At 43.9% G+C, this 15160-nt stretch overlaps 2 protein-coding genes across 4 annotated transcripts; one reads left to right on the forward strand and one right to left on the reverse strand.

Moving 5' to 3' along the window:
- Positions 1-835: 835 nt before the first annotated feature.
- Positions 836-6395, forward strand: LOC106958939 (solute carrier family 22 member 13). Of its 2 annotated transcripts, none has more exons than XM_015051124.1 (10): positions 836-1256; positions 2391-2488; positions 2560-2714; positions 3145-3313; positions 3397-3499; positions 3574-3707; positions 4833-5044; positions 5224-5332; positions 5401-5652; positions 5722-6395. In XM_015051124.1, exons 1-10 carry the CDS (start codon positions 1011-1013, stop codon positions 5804-5806), a joined length of 1563 nt encoding a protein of 520 aa, XP_014906610.1. In that variant the 5' UTR covers positions 836-1010; the 3' UTR covers positions 5807-6395. The 2 variants fall into 2 exon arrangements, with proteins under 2 accessions (XP_014906610.1, XP_014906611.1); XM_015051125.1 differs by having other exon boundaries at positions 1171-1256; positions 2395-2488.
- sh3yl1 (SH3 and SYLF domain containing 1) lies at positions 6271-13846 on the reverse strand. 2 transcript variants are annotated; one of them, XM_015051128.1, is made up of 12 exons: positions 13607-13846; positions 11134-11241; positions 10951-11064; positions 10609-10673; positions 10424-10536; positions 8802-8930; positions 8593-8737; positions 8434-8509; positions 8299-8352; positions 7528-7560; positions 7151-7180; positions 6271-6998 (listed from the first exon to the last, which is right to left on the reverse strand). In XM_015051128.1, coding segments are annotated over exons 1-12 (1086 nt in total). In that variant the 5' UTR covers positions 13608-13846; the 3' UTR covers positions 6271-6780. The 2 variants fall into 2 exon arrangements, with proteins under 2 accessions (XP_014906614.1, XP_014906612.1); XM_015051126.1 differs by lacking the exon at positions 13607-13846 and adding an exon at positions 11558-12533.
- Between the last annotated feature and the right edge of the window lie 1314 nt (positions 13847-15160).

Raw genomic sequence — 15160 nt, forward strand, 5'->3', positions numbered from 1 at the left:
GATGCTGCCACCACCATGTTGCACTGTGTAATATGAATATGATCACACTGGATTTTATTGATCATATCAGACAAATAAAATATGGAGACCAGATATAGGATCCAAATGTGTCATATTCCCTATTTGGTCACTAGATGGCGTTGAAGCCCCAGATATCTGAGCCTAGAGGTGCTCACTTTTACATGCCAAATACATTAGCCACCTAGCATGTGATAGCAAAGCAGCTATACTCATATGTTTACTCCTTATGCACTACTTTGTCTGCAAACTGTGGTCCTTGTAATTTTGTAACTGTTGGAATGTGATATTCTAATTTTAAATGTGTTTTCATTAGATATAAGTGGAAAATCATCATAATTAGCAGAAATAAAGGTTTTCAAACATCCATCTGGGTGTAATTAATTTATCTAATGTGCTTCACTTTGTGATAAAGTTCCTAATAAATAATATTCTAGTTTATTGAATAGATCTGTAATGGAGTTCAGTATTAGCCACGCCCCCTCACAATTGATTAGGTGATTTTGATAAAAAATATTTCATAGTGACTCTGCAGGAACAGTAACCAAAACATATTTAATTAGTCACCTGTATTGGCTATAAATTTGCATTTTAATGAATAATTGAATAAATTAATTTCTATTAAAATTTAAAAAAATAAAAACTTATTATTTTTTTAAATATATTTAATTAATGATTTAATGATGTGTTTATTTCATTTTGTCCTTGTTGGCCCTCCATATCTCTGATCTCCTGGTCCTCCCTGTGCAGTGCGCAGCCCCGACCACCAGGTGGCGGTGTTGCACACAGCGCTCCACTGCTGGACCATAAGCGGGAAAGAAGGCTGGCCGTGAATCCGACCCGCCTGCTGGGCTCAGTAACTGCCCCCGCAGTGACAGCAGCAGCTGCTCACAGTACCGTTCAGCAGCAACATGAGCAGCTCCTGAAACTTCTCCCAACTCCGACAAGAACCAGCCGGGCCTGACCCGGACCTGTCCAGCGGAACTGCCGCCATGTCCCCGCTCCAGCTGTCCGTCTATTGGCGGCTCGCCCTCCTCTTCTTTTTCACGCCTTTCCTTTTCTTTCTAGACATTTTTACAGCCGCTATCGCTGACAGAACTTGTCGCCATGACAACGGTACTGAAGCGTCCTCGTCCTGGCTCGGAATGGTCCCGCCCAGCGCTGACAACAACCAATCGCAGCACGGGGAAGTTTCGGAGCTGATCGCTGATTGGAGGACGGATAAATCGCAGCTACATGTGAGTTGGCAACTTCTGTTGTTTTTCTGATAACGTTTACACTTTAAACACGTGTTTATGTCCACCCAGTTACTTCTGCCGCCTGTTACTGACTGTTTTATTAAAGAAAACTCCTAAATACTTCATTTTTATTATGCACAAACAACGTAACTATAATCTCTTTTTGACACGAGGGAGTTTCGACAGCTGGTTTAGTGGAGGGATTAATTTATCACACATGTGGATTGCATAACTGATGGTGTCCACTCTGTTAATGTGCAACATGCGGCTGTTAAAATCAAGCCTGAACATTTTGGATCCTGCTGTTCCTGACAGTTGGCAGGAGGCTGCGGACCCACACGTGGGCCGTCCCGGGTTATCTGCAGGTCATGTGTGGGGCAATACTGTGTTTCTAGGAACTCTAAGCGGCTCTATTACAGCTCAGTTTAGAGCCTCTGCAACTCTACACTCTACCTTTTATTGTTAAATCACGATTGTCATCCAAATATACATCTGTGATATATAATACAAAACAGATTTAGCATCTTTATTCATACCAAGAAGATGCTATTTAAAAGGAAATAACTGATTACTAGAAGCAAACTATTATTTCCTGCTGGTTTCATCTGATCACCACCATCGCTGATGTCATTTCTTGTTAAATATCTCACTCCAACACCATCAGGGTTTCAGCAGATGCTTTCAGAACCTGTTCCACAGTCGGGTTGTGGCTTTTTCAGTTCATTCACCCTTATCGGGCTCGGTACTGTCAAAAAGTGGCAAGCCTTCCGGTGAGATCAACCATGGCTGGAGTCCATCTGTCTTCCAGTGTGTATTAAAGATTTCTCCTATTGACCTCAATTTCTCCGGTTGAATTTCACCCGGGCCAATCAGTGAACAGAAGGGAAAGTTGTGAACGATGACGTCAATTTTTTTCGCCGTTTTAGAATTGTAGTTTGTTTGTAGTTTTAGCGATGGCAGCAGAGTAACTGAATGAAGCCGCTCAAAATACTGAGCAGTTAAAATTGGATCAAGAGGAATGTTTAAGACATTTTTAAACTGGTGTTTTCGATACGTCATGGACAAACGTTAGCTTGGTTTCATCAGCACTGATCAGTAACGTATCTGTCTCCTCTGGATGTCCACATGTGTCAGTCAGTGTGCGGTTGGACAGACTGGCTGTCTTATGGTCAGACGGTCTACATGGTGGGACTGCTGCTCGGATCCCTGGTGGGCGGAGCCATTTCAGACAGGTAGACACTCGCACACACTCACACCTGTAGGAGGTGGAGCTTTGCTGACCCGGTCGGGGTTTCCTCTGCAGGTACGGGAAGCGCCCGGTGCTGCTAGCTTGCGCCTGCATCCAGGCCTTCTGCGGCCTGGTGCCCGCCGTGTTTCCTCAGCCGCTCCTCTTCCTCGCCATCCGCTGCCTGACCGCCGTTTGCTGCTGCTGCATCAACATCTGCGCCTTCAGCCTCGGTAACAACCGTCACTCTGCAGCATCCTCTTCTCAGATGGTTCACCGATTATTCAGTGAAGATGTACTGGTTCATTTACAGAATAAATAGAAAGAAAGACAGATTACTTAGATCAGTTGCTCCTTAAAGGATATTTAGTAGATGTGAGTTAGCACAGACTCCAAATCATACAACCAACTCCCTTCCACACCATGCAGGCTTGAAACTCATTATGCGTTCTCTACCTCTGGACGTGACACTAACAGTTTCTGCCTTCAGATGTTGGAGTTCTGCTGGGTTTATGTGATCAGAACAGTTTGTGCTGCAGCAGTCAGTAACGTATTGGATCTGAGTGGACTCACTGGTATCAGACGGAGCCCTGCTGACCAGGCCGACTCCTCGGTATCCACACGTTGCTGAGTCGGTTTCCCTGCTGTGTTTTTGTCGGGCAGCGGTGGAGTGGACCCTGCCGGCCGCTCGGCTCTGGCCGCCGGCCTTCCTGCCATTCTGCTTCAGCCTGGGGACGATGGGCGGAGCCCCGCTGGCCTGGCTGAGCCCCAGCTGGACGCACCTGCACCTGCTGCTGGCCCTGCCGCAGATCGTCTGCCTGCCGCTCTACCTGTACGCCCGCCTGCGCCGTCTGTCCGTCCGTTCGGCCCGCTCATCAGGAACTCTCTCATGGTTTCCTTTCTCCTCGTCTGCAGAGCCATCCCAGAATCTCCTCGCTGGCTGTTGTTACAGAGGAGAAAGGATGTTCTGGACGGTTACCGTAACAACAGCCCTGCAGATCAGAAGTGTTTGGACCTGGTAAAACTATCTGGTGGTAAAAATCCTTGCATGTTCCTGGTTCTGTAAGGCTGAGTCCCTGTGTTCCCGTCCAGCTGCTGGACTCGGCCTGGTCCGACCTGCACAAAGCCTCTGAAGCTCAGATGGCTGGAGACCACGCCCCCAGTGACATCACACACCTGAGGCACCCGACTATCCTCCTGCGGCTGTTCATCATGAGCTACCTGAGGTACAGCACACACCGTTCAACAGGAACACAGGAAGTTTGGTTTTAATAAAGTTTCATAAGGTAATGAGTAATAAGGATTATATCATCTGTGAACTTTGACTCCTCCTTGTCTAAATATCTCAGAACCATCAAACAACAACTCCAAACTGTCCCAGATCTGCTGCCTTCATGCCACACTTCAGTTACGTAACAGATGTTATCATTAACTGGTACTTAGAGGTGGAGAGGAACACGGAGCCACAGAAAGACAAACCGAGACACGACAGAAGGTCCAAACCTGCTGAAAGAAGACAATAGGCTAACTGAAGCTGGGTTCCTTCATTCTGCAGATAACTGGTGTTTAGACGGAAAAACAGACACACTTGTTATTCTGAAAACTCAAAGTCTTTTGGGCTCCACAGGGTTCAGCCATAGAACAGTGGGATGTCAGTTCAGAGGTTAAAACCCCCAGAACCTGGTCCAGTTAGTGGCAACAAACACTGGTAAAGAAAACACAAAGCAGACGCCTTTCCCCGATTGATTTTCTGATCAGCATTGACCCATGTCATCAGCTAAAGTCTAGAGTTGTCTGAAAAGGACAATAACAGATAAACACTGGCCTCATACTGCTGAAAAATGGTCAATATTACGGTTCCCAGGTGTTGGGGAGTATTGTGCATATGTTGTCTGCAGAATGTTGAGATTTCATAGTCATGCATCCTGATTGGACACCAGGAAGTCTGATGAGCTAGCTGGGCGGATAGCCCCGTTTCTTCTACACCAGGGTTTGCACCGACTAAGTCTTACAGGAGGCGGCGTCGCTCCCTGCCCAGTCGTTTCCTGCAGAAGTATCGTGACGAGGCGTCAATCGCTTGCCCTCCTCTAGCAGAGCAACCAGAAAATTCATGCATTTGAAATTTTGACTGTAGTTTAGCGATGCCACAAAAGACGGTTGAAAAATGTTAAACTTTTATCTTTGTCACGTCCCGTGTTCAAAATCTGATGCTCTGTGCTGCTGTTCGTCGCTCTGTGTAAGTCCTAGAATCTGGCCCAGTTCAGGCTCCTTTACCATTTCAGCCAAGCCGTCTGGATCGATGGGTTTTGATGCGAGAAGCAGTAACTCCAGTTAATCCTCTCGTCCTGCAGCGCTGCCACGGCTCTGACCTACTACGGGATTTGCCTGAACATCGGCTCATTTGGCGTTGGCGTTTACGCCGCCCAGTTCTTCTCCGGCCTATCGGAGGCTCCCTGTCTGCTGGTCCCGTTGATCCAGATCGGGCGCCGGCTGATCTCCATGTTGGCCCTGTTCCTGAGCGGAACCGCCTGTTTGGCATCATTACTGCTGTCCAGATACGACGGTGAGAGAGTCGCCCTTTCTGATGTGAAGCCATGCAAACATTTTAGACATTGTTTGGACTTGTAGCTACTTGGCGTCTGCAGGCTGTTCTGTGTTTACCTTGAGGTTACAGAACCAGAACCGGTTTGGCTTCTGGACGGGCTACTGGTCCGGTATCACAGATGTTTCCTGTGCATGCAGGAACAACGGCGCTGGTCATGAGTCTGGCTCTGCTGGGGAAACTCTGCATCCTGGCTGCCACCTTCATCTCTGTCCTGTACTGCATCGAGTTGTTTCCCACGGGGGTCAGGTACTGAGACAACCTTCACTGGTCTGTGTTAGCTTCATACAGGCTAACAGGTGGCTGCTCTCATCCAGGCAGCGCTGCATCTCCCTGGTCAACCTTTCATACCGGCTCGGTTGCCTGGTCACCACCTTCGTCCCGCCCAGCCCGTCTGGAGCGATCTCATTGGCCGCCATGATCGTGTACAGCAGCGGACCAATCGTGGGCTGCGGCCTGTGCCTGCTGCTGCCAGAGACCAGCGGGGCGCCGCTTCCCGACTCCCTGGAGGACTGCAACAGGCAGCCCAAGAACCAGCCTGCCAGCATGGGCGCCCTCTGGAAGCCAAGGTGAGAACAGCTCCAGGTTTAAAGAAACAGTGGCGGGTTTGGACTCTCAGCCTGTTATTTGTTGAACAGGAAGCCGGTGAGCAGCCAGCCCAGGACGGAGCTGGTCCTGCCAGAGAAAGTCGACATCCAGACACCGAACACGCCGTTTCTTTAACTTTCACACGACCAAAGAGCCAAAACACAGTAGAACTCCAGAAGTCCATTTGGATTTTGTTTTGGACTGGACTGCGGTTTCGATGGTTCGGTTAATCTCAGAGGAGTGGAAGGAAGAACTGTTAGTTTTTGTTTGAGTTTTTTTTTATGAATTTGTTGTTTTTAACCACTGAAAATAAACTGAGTCAAATATGAAAAAAAAGTCTCCTGGCAATCAACTTTAAACAGGTGAAGCGAGTAAAACCAGTTAAACAGCGCCCCCAACTGGCCAAAACATAAAATCACATCTTTAGGTTGTGTGAGCTTTGATTCTTCTCATTGCTGTTAATGTAAAAGTATATCACCAGATTATTTCGTTTTGAACCAAGTTAACCTGCAGTAGTAAATTGTATTTGGTGGTTTCTAACTGATTCAAGTTTTTGAAGCATTTATCAAACAAGACGGACAGAATCAGTAAAAATTAAACTGTTTAAAAAATATTTATTCAAAGCTCTCAATGAGACCAACACCATCATAACGGTTTGAGCTTATATAAAAGTCTTCATAGCTGCTGTAACAGACAGAAATCTAAACCAAACCCTTATTTTGAAGGGGAAAACAGGAAATACTTGCCCTCAGCTGTCGTTGTAAAAAAGATCAACATGAAATTAATGAAAGTTACCCAACAAAGAAAACCATGAACTTTACTTAAACTTAATATTTAAAGTAAAACTTGCAGCTGGTGTTAAACTGAAATCAATCCAGGTGAAACGTTAAAGAAAATCCCCACAACTCCACTAATTATATTAACTTTTGTATTTTATGAGCCAAATCCCTAAAATATTGAATCCCTTTTAGTCGAGTGAAGATAAAAACCGCATTCATGCGCCTTCTGATTTAAAAAAAATCCTTCATCAGATAATCAGAGCCTGCAGCTTTCGTCCCGTCGACTCGATCCACTTGTCATTTCATCGATCCTACCGCCAGGGGGCGACGTCAGTACGTCACGAAATTGGCTGGAAAAATCCCGACACGGCCGTTGTCCAGTTGTCCTTCCCACCAGTCGTACTGGGAATTTGTCTTGGTGATGACGGTGATCCGGTCGCCGGGGACGAAGCTCAGGTCGCCGGGCTGCTGTCCTGTAAACGGGTGGGTCGCCGTGACGACCAAAGAGCCAGTAGCTCCGCCCCCTGATGCTGACGACGAGCCTTCATCTATAAAAAATAAATTTGGTCATTTATTTTCCTACAATCCTTTTAATTATAATTTTAAAAATCATTTTGATATATGAATACAAAAAGTCAATTTTATAAAGTTTTAAATATTTAAAAAATTTGTGATTTCAAATATAAAATATTATTCTTACCATAACTCGGCGGTTCGGGGTCAAACTGATCTGCAAAAGTAAAAACATCAAGAAACAAATCAGTTTTACAATTACAACGATAAAATCAGGAGACAAATATCAGCAAAAAAAATGAGAGAAATGTTTATAATTTATTACATTTAGATTTGTGGAGAAGGAGAAACATTTTGTCCAAAAATTGTGATTTTACTATTCCTCAAGACTAACTCTTCAGTTTCACTGATGTAGTGGCACAATGTTTTATTCAAAAACATTAAACTACAAAATTGAAGTTGATGCATAAACATAAAAACAGATACATCCAAACTAAACTATCTTTTCTAGCTTGATTCTTAAAATTAAACCAAATTCATGTGTAAAAGGGTGAATTTTCGTACCGTAGCGCGGAGGGTCACGGGACGCAAACTGAGCTGAAACAGAAGATAAACAGGAAGTCAGAATACAAATGACAGTTTTACTCTGTTTTTCTTAAATTCTTGACCTGGGTTTATTTATTTATGTTTAAAAAAACATTTCAATGTATAATTTAGGTAAAATTAAAATGTAATGTTGAGATTCCAAATCAATGGAGGTAAAATAAACAAATACAATTTTTTTTAAGTTAAAGGAAACTGAAACATTTTAGGAAACAGAAAAATGATAAAATCCAGACTTTAAGACTAACAGCATATTATTTGTTTATTTAGTTTTAAACGACTTAAATCTGTGGAGGCCAGTTTTTATCAGGCTCATACTAGAAAACACAAATAAAAAAAAAGTAATAATTACATGTTGGATTTTTTTATCTGTGTAACTATAACCTAAATATTCAATGTTTTAATTAAAAGAATCTGATTTTCTCCACCGTTAACCCGATTTAAAGGTTAGGACACTGACTGCAGGATTGTGTTGTAAACACTAGAGGGAGCCACAGCCTGAAACGACTCAAACCATTTATAACAAATAACATCTATTTCTCCTCCATTAAAGTCCAAATCAAACTTAAACGTAATCAACATGCGTAAGATTATTCCCATAGTCTTCAAATATCATCCCTAGTGACAAAACTAGGATTTTTATAATCACTAAAATCACATAATTTAGCTGTTTTTCATTAAATATGCATTAATTGTGGTTCTGATCTCCTTAAAGGTGAAGCAACGACTCACTGGACGTGTCCGACTTGTAGACGGAGGCGCTGGGGTAGAGTCTGTCCTTCCTCTCTGCTCAAACACAGAAACACTGAGATGAAACAGGAAGCACAGATGCGATCAGAAACAGGTGGGGCACGCTGAGGGGCTCACCGCTGTTATTCGGCTGCCGGTAGCTGCTCTGCGCTTTCTTCTGGGATGGAGCTGGAGGTCTGGATGGAGGAACCGACTGCAGACACAAACACACAACAATTCAATCCCAAAGGGACAAGGAGAGACAAATAGGACAGGAAGGACCAGCAGGACCAGTACCCTGGCCACCAGGTTCTTGCTGGTCCAGTCGGTGGTGTAGGCCTCTGTGTACACGTCCAGGATGTGGTAAAGGTCGTAGAACTCCGTCGGAGGCTCAACGTCTCCATTTAGGATACGCGAGGCTCGGATGTCTTGACAGTAGAACCTGCCGGCGAAACGTTACGTTATGAAGGAAACACGCTGGCGCCTCCAGTGGCGGCTTTGCATACTTGCGGTTGGTGTCTTTGCGTTCAATCAGGTAAGACCCCTCCAGAGAAATCCCTGCAAACAGCCCTCTGGACCTGCAGTAGGTGAAGACGGCCGCAGTGCTGCGCAGGGCGACGTCCGCCTCCAGGTTCCTGAAACAGAACCCAAAGTAAACCCTGAGGGGACGAACCGGATTGGAGAGAGCCGAATCAAAGTAAACATTTGGTTTAACTCCTGGAGTTAAGATGGTTTGGACATCTGGTAAGCTAGTTTAGAGTCTCTATCATCCAGAACAACCAAAGTGCCTAAATAGAAGGCAACTGGACGACTTCTCTTGTTTCTAGAAGACGATTCTCATCTGATCCAAGGCTTTTGAATGAAAAGAAGAAGTCCAGCTGTTATGAAATTCCTGGTAAGGAGGTGTTCCTGAGGAAGAAGTTTCTGGAACGTCCCACAAGATGGACAGAAGACAGAACCAGATCTCCCAGTGGAGAGAGGACATGGTTAGACTGGGATCGCCACAGCTTGTTCTCCTCAAGCAATTCAAGACAACAACTGGGCTGTAAATCAACCAAAATACCTAGGAGAGATGGAAGGGAAACGATGAGAGGGTTTAAACACTTTGGAATCAAAAAGTCAAAACTTCTGTGAATCTGGAAATTCCTCCCAGTTGTTCTTTGACTAGACCATTCTAACACAAACATTATCTGATCTAGACCATTCTAGTTGTTCAGGTGAAGCCTCAGTCTTTGATGATTTGGTGTCCAGAGTCAGTCCTCAATGTCCTGAATGTTATGAGGTAATTTTTCACGAATGTCAAGTACTCAGGATGGTTTTCCACACGGTACTTACCCCTCTATTAGAACCTCTTTTGCATTTTCAAGCTGAAAACACGTCAGAAGACTGATTGGTTGGTCACTGATAAGATAACTTAATTCCTCCAGGGTTTGGTGTCCTGTAGCATTTAGATGCGTTTCTGCTTCAACACACACGAGTCAAACGATCAGATCATCAGCAGGACACTGAAGACTGAACACCGAGGAGGAGATTCAGCCATTTGGTTCAGGTGTTGGACTAGAGATGAATCTAAAGGTTGCAGGACATCAACCTTTCATGACTGGAGTTGAAGGTATGAAGTCTGGCTGCGTAGCTCTTTAGGAATCTGATAAGTTGCTCTGGAGACGCCCGCTAAGATGACTCCGCCCACCTGAGCTGGTACGCAACTGTATTGAAAAACAACCCAAACAGTTTTTTTATGCTGTACATTTCAGAGTTACATTATAATCAGAAACTTTAAAGGCAGTCAATTAAATGAGGTCTAGTTTATTTGTGTCTGCAGCTGGTGAGTCAGTCTCCAGGCCACGCCCACAAACGCACCCCAGCCAAAACTTCCAGGTGAAACTTGTCGAGCTGCCCTGAGGCAAGGCTGACCTCGTTCTAAATTTACCCGACTGTCACAAATCAAAGCCTCTTGAATCAACCACAGCTGCTGATGTTGATTCTGTTTGTTCCAGTTTCAGGCCTGGAAACACAAACTGTCAACAACTGGCAGCTTATTAAAGGGAAAGACACAATTTATGATCAACTGTAAATATTAGAGCCAATTAACCAGCAGACAGATGGAGTGAGGGAGGCAGGATCTCACCTGCCCATGGGTCCCACGGCAACAGTGCAGTTCCCACCCAGCGTCAGGTTGCCGCCCTTCGTGAATGCTTCAATCGCTCTCCGTTGGTTCAGAATGATCACCAGGTCTGACACCTGAACACAATACGCTGCCTTCAGGGACCATTCACCATCAACACATAGAGGGCTGATGTTAGTCTGACGTACCTCCACACCGAGCTCAAAGCCTCCGCCGAGGCCCGCTATGCCGATGGCCGATGGCGCCGACCAACCTGGACCAAGAACAGATCGTTACGACCAGCGCAACCAATCCAGGTAACGCTCGCCTTCATCGTTACAGAGCTGCTCATGAAAAATATCTGCTTCTGATGCGGAGAAGAACTACTGAATAAGGAAACCCACAAAACAAAGGAGGCGATGCAACAGAAGATGAAGAAGAAGACCCGTCCAGAACGAGACAAGGGTCAACGAGAGACACTATGACCGCCACAAAGACTAGACGATGGCGTCAAGAGGACGATACAAAATGACGATGGACTGAGGACTTACGCCTGTCGGCGAGTCTGGCTATGACGACGCCGCTGCCTCCTCTGGCGGTGACCATGAAGCCCGCCTTGATGACCGAGATGATGGCCAAACCTTCAGCCTTGGCTATGATATGAGCTGAAACACAGAAACACAATAATGAGCCGGAACCTGCAGGCGGTGAGTCACATCAGGCACGGTCTGTACCGGGGATGAGTTTGTCCGGTCCAGTCCTGTTGGAGATCTGAGTGAACTCTCTCAGGATCTTGGCAGCTTTCTTGGCCTCTGACCTCAGATTGGAAGGGATGGGATTCACTGCAGAGAGAACAACGGAGACGGGACATTTTCACCTCATCCAATGAACTCTGAAACTAAAGCCAGCAAAATGTGAAGAAATCTGAAAAGTCTGGCTTGCATATGTATTCAGCCAGTTACTGTAGCTGTGTTTCCGCTTCAAATGTGCATAAAATTTTGCTATTGTGCTAATGTCTACAAAAAAAAAAACTATTTCACAATTGTACCATTTCTATTAAATAAGAAATGGAATTAAAAATCACACATGAATAAGTTTTTTCACATGATAAAGCATTAAAAATCATGGCACTAATGAATGTTAGTGTGATATATTCACATATAAGTCGGGGCTCCATGTGAGGAGAAAAACCAACACTGTTCATCTCCCTGAACGCATCACCAGAGTAAGATCAGCCAGTGGCAACATCATGCTGTGTTGGAGCCGGTTAGAGTTGATTAGAAGATGGATGGAGCTGGAAGACCTAAGACCTGAGGTTCTCCTTCCAGCAGGATGACCACCAGGAACACCCAGTCAGAGATACAAGGGCCTAGTCAAAGTTCAGACCTAAAAACAACTAATCTGTGGAAAGATCTGAAACTTGATGTTCCCAGATGTTCTCCATCCAATCTTGTAAATGTTCAAATCTACCACAGTCGCTTCTTTAACCAAGGAATGCACTTGGACACCGCACTTTTCAGATTTTCATTTGTAAAAATGCTTAAATCCTCGTCCTTCTCTTCGCAGTTATTCACCACCGAATGTTCTCCTTTCACATAAAGTCCCAGTTTGAGCGGTGTGAATCCTTCTGCAGTGCAGCAGAACCCAGAAAGCGGCTCGCCGGTCTGATCTGCTGCAGCAGCACATTCCTGACCCGGTGACGCAGCAGAACCCCCCGCTGAAACCCGGCGGGTCAAAATGAAAAGAACTGAAATAAAAAACTCCCCCTGTTAAAATGAGAACACCAATGACGTCCTTGGTGTTCTGGTCGGCTTCGTTTTGTTTATGTTTCTGGATTGTTTTGGTCGACTAGGACTCAGGAAATCATTATTGGGTTTGTGTTTTCAGTAAGCAAGAACCAGAGTTCCCTTCTGGAGGCAGAGCTGAAGATGATGAGGGCTTTAAGCTTTTTATCAGTCTTAGAAGGTTCTGGTGGTCTTCAGTACGGTTTGGTTTGGTTTTGCTTGGTTGAACTCTGGTTCTGATCCAGGTTCAGGATCTGCTCCCACAGAAAAATCCTGCGACACGCCGGTCCGTCTGCCTATAAATCCGATTTGGTTCTGGAGGTGTGAATGCGAACTCTGGTTCGGCTGAATGCTAAGAGACGGCTCTAAAAGCAGGAAGTGGACTACAGCACAGGGCATTCTGGGTAAATACAACCAAAACAAACATGCTAGCCTAGCGCTAGCAGGAGAAATAGCTTGTAGTCTTTTACCAACAACAAAATACCTGCTGAAACCTGATGCTACTCCATTTTTGTTTCCATTTGGCAAAGAAGAAAAGTGCGCTCAGTGTCTTCTTCAGAGGTTTCTGGGTTGTTTCTTGGTGCAGCGCCCCGACAGGCCAGGAGGGGAAAAGGTTACTCTAAAGAAAAGCGCAGCAGCTGGAACTGGAACAAATGTAGTTTTTGTTCCCCAGTCGAACCAGGTTTACTGGACTATCAGGTGTAAATCATCTTTAGACTCTCTGCAAAGGCAGATTAAACCCAAATGCTTAAGTCAGCGTCATGCTGATGCGAAAAACGTGACATGTTAGCATGCCTTGTCCTTGTCTCAAGCTGAGACATTTTTCTGTCCCCAATAAACAGACAGTCTTTATAACCAGACCAGACCAGACCATTGTTCTGTGGATCCTGAACTGAAGCAGGTCGGTTCGGTGATCCACATTTACAAATGAAAGTGAAGTGGCTGGTGGATACTGAACTGCACCGACCCGTAAAACCAGGCTTCAGCTTCTGAGAGAAATGACTCACCTAATTGATCATTTACTGCTCTTTGGTTCTAAAGTTTATTTTATTATTTTTGGTGAGATTTAAAATAGACACAAAAAAACAAAGAAAATTGTGCCTAATTCCTCGAAGCAGCTAAATATTAAAATGTCAGAAATCTAAATCTTAGAAACTAAACCATTAAATTTAGTCAGACTCTGCTGTTGCCAGGCAGAACATAACCAGCTTTAAATCTGTTCTTTGTTTGGTTTCCTTTGGTTTGTCCTGAGCCCATTTAAAGGGCCACGGACCTGCGGTTGATCACCAGCTGACTGAGCTACCTGACCCACAACACGGAACCACCAGACCGGTCCTGAACTTCCTGTTTCCTCCAGAACCCGGAGAATTCAGGAAGTAGGACAAAAACAAACCAGAAGAAGAAAGTTTCTCCTTTAACTTACTTTTCTTTCTTCCTCTGTGGTTGTTTACCTGCCGACAGGTGAGCTGACGGGGTGCCTCCTCTTTTCTCTTTCGCCTCCACCTGATGGCCGGAAGCTGCGCAATGCTCACGGTTACGTCAACGCAGCGGACGTACCTGGACAGGTGGAGGCTGTCCTTAAAGAGACAGACACAGCTCGGACGGACAGGTTGACGTGCGGGTGTTCGTGTTGTTCAGTCAGCTGGGCGCGTTCCCGTTCTTACGTCTGCGTACCTACGTCGCGCGTTCACGTGACACCATACCTGTTTGCCCTGCGTTTTGTCTCTCAGGCTAATCGAGCCTGACCTTGGCCATTTGTTTATTAATATTTGGTGGAAATGAAAATATAATCAAAGGTGGAGAAGCCAAATACTCCAGTTAGAGTAAAACTACTTAAAAGTAGATGAGCAAGAAATCACTCAAAAGAGAGTAAAAAATATTTGGGCAAAAAGTTATCTCTGGAGTGTCAAACGTATTTCAGTCATTTAGTCCAAAAAGTTATCCAAATAAATGTAACTAGTTACTGGTTAGTTTTTTTTTTTTAAATACTGATTTGTTTGTAAAAAATGTTTGCATTATTATACATTAAAATCAGAAATGTAACTGTAATATAAAAATGATGTCTAATACTACAACTGCTATTACTATCACCAATAATAATAATAATAATAATAATAATAATAATAATAATAATAATAATAATAATAATAATAATAATAAGAAGAAGAAGAAGAAGAAGAAGAAGAAGAAGCAGCCAACTACAGTCTAAAAAGTTTATACAAATTACAGAGACTGTTATTTGTATAAAATAAACACCGGTATAAAATCAATTGCAGTAAAGTATTTCACTTAAATTTCCCAAAAACATTTTTAGTACACAATAAAACAAATCTAAATATCAACAAAGATCCCTGATGAGACAAAAGGAAGTGACGTTTCTTTTATTTATATAAAGCACTGTAACATCCTTTTATCTGTCTTTGTTTTTATCTGCATTCATTTCCAAATTTTGGGGGGAAATTTTAGCAACAACATTTCTTAAAAATTCGCTAAAATTCCACCCAAAACTTTTTTTTTTAGCTTTATTTATGATAAAATCTGCATTTCAGCTCTAATCAGTGTGGAAACTAATCTTATGATCCAATTTTTTAAAATTACTTATTGTATTTGTACAATTTATACATTTCCGTTTTGAACCATGGACTTTTTTCCTCAGGGTCAGTGAATATTTTGGTTGTTAGATGTTCAACAGGGAGGCTGGATTTCTGGTTTTAAAATCCTAAATATCGGAGCTGCATTCTCATATTCTGCCAGCAGATGTCCTCAGTGAGGCGGGGCGCCACTTTCAGCGATCCGACTGAAGAGGAGAAAAATCAACACGTTTTCATTTTGATTCAGAAACAAATCAAACTTTTTGTTAGTTTGTTCATTTTAAAACCAGATGATGAAAGAGATTTGTAATATTTCATGAGCCATTTTTTTCAATCTGAGTATAAATTAAAAGATCTGTGAGCTTTATTTCCAAACATCTCCTCAT

This window comes from Poecilia latipinna, unplaced genomic scaffold, assembly GCF_001443285.1.
Source record: "Poecilia latipinna isolate Pla-1442-1.1 unplaced genomic scaffold, P_latipinna-1.0 Scaffold1031, whole genome shotgun sequence".
Lineage (NCBI taxonomy): Eukaryota > Metazoa > Chordata > Actinopteri > Cyprinodontiformes > Poeciliidae > Poecilia > Poecilia latipinna.

Excerpts from the sequence above, each read along its gene's own strand:
- LOC106958939 (XM_015051124.1), top strand. The coding sequence starts at position 1,011 with ATGTCCCCGCTCCAGCTGTCCGTCTATTGGCGGCTCGCCCTCCTCTTC. Across the intron at positions 2,715-3,144 it reads CATCTGCGCCTTCAGCCTCG|CGGTGGAGTGGACCCTGCCG; the intron begins GTAACAACCGTC and ends TTTGTCGGGCAG. Across the intron at positions 5,653-5,721 it reads GGCGCCCTCTGGAAGCCAAG|GAAGCCGGTGAGCAGCCAGC; the intron begins GTGAGAACAGCT and ends TTTGTTGAACAG.
- sh3yl1 (XM_015051126.1), bottom strand. The coding sequence starts at position 11,603 with ATGAACAGTGTTGGTTTTTCTCCTCACATGGAGCCCCGACTTATAT. Across the intron at positions 11,065-11,133 it reads ACCGGACAAACTCATCCCCG|CTCATATCATAGCCAAGGCT; the intron begins GTACAGACCGTG and ends TCTGTGTTTCAG. Across the intron at positions 8,738-8,801 it reads CGCAAAGACACCAACCGCAA|GTTCTACTGTCAAGACATCC; the intron begins GTATGCAAAGCC and ends TTTCGCCGGCAG.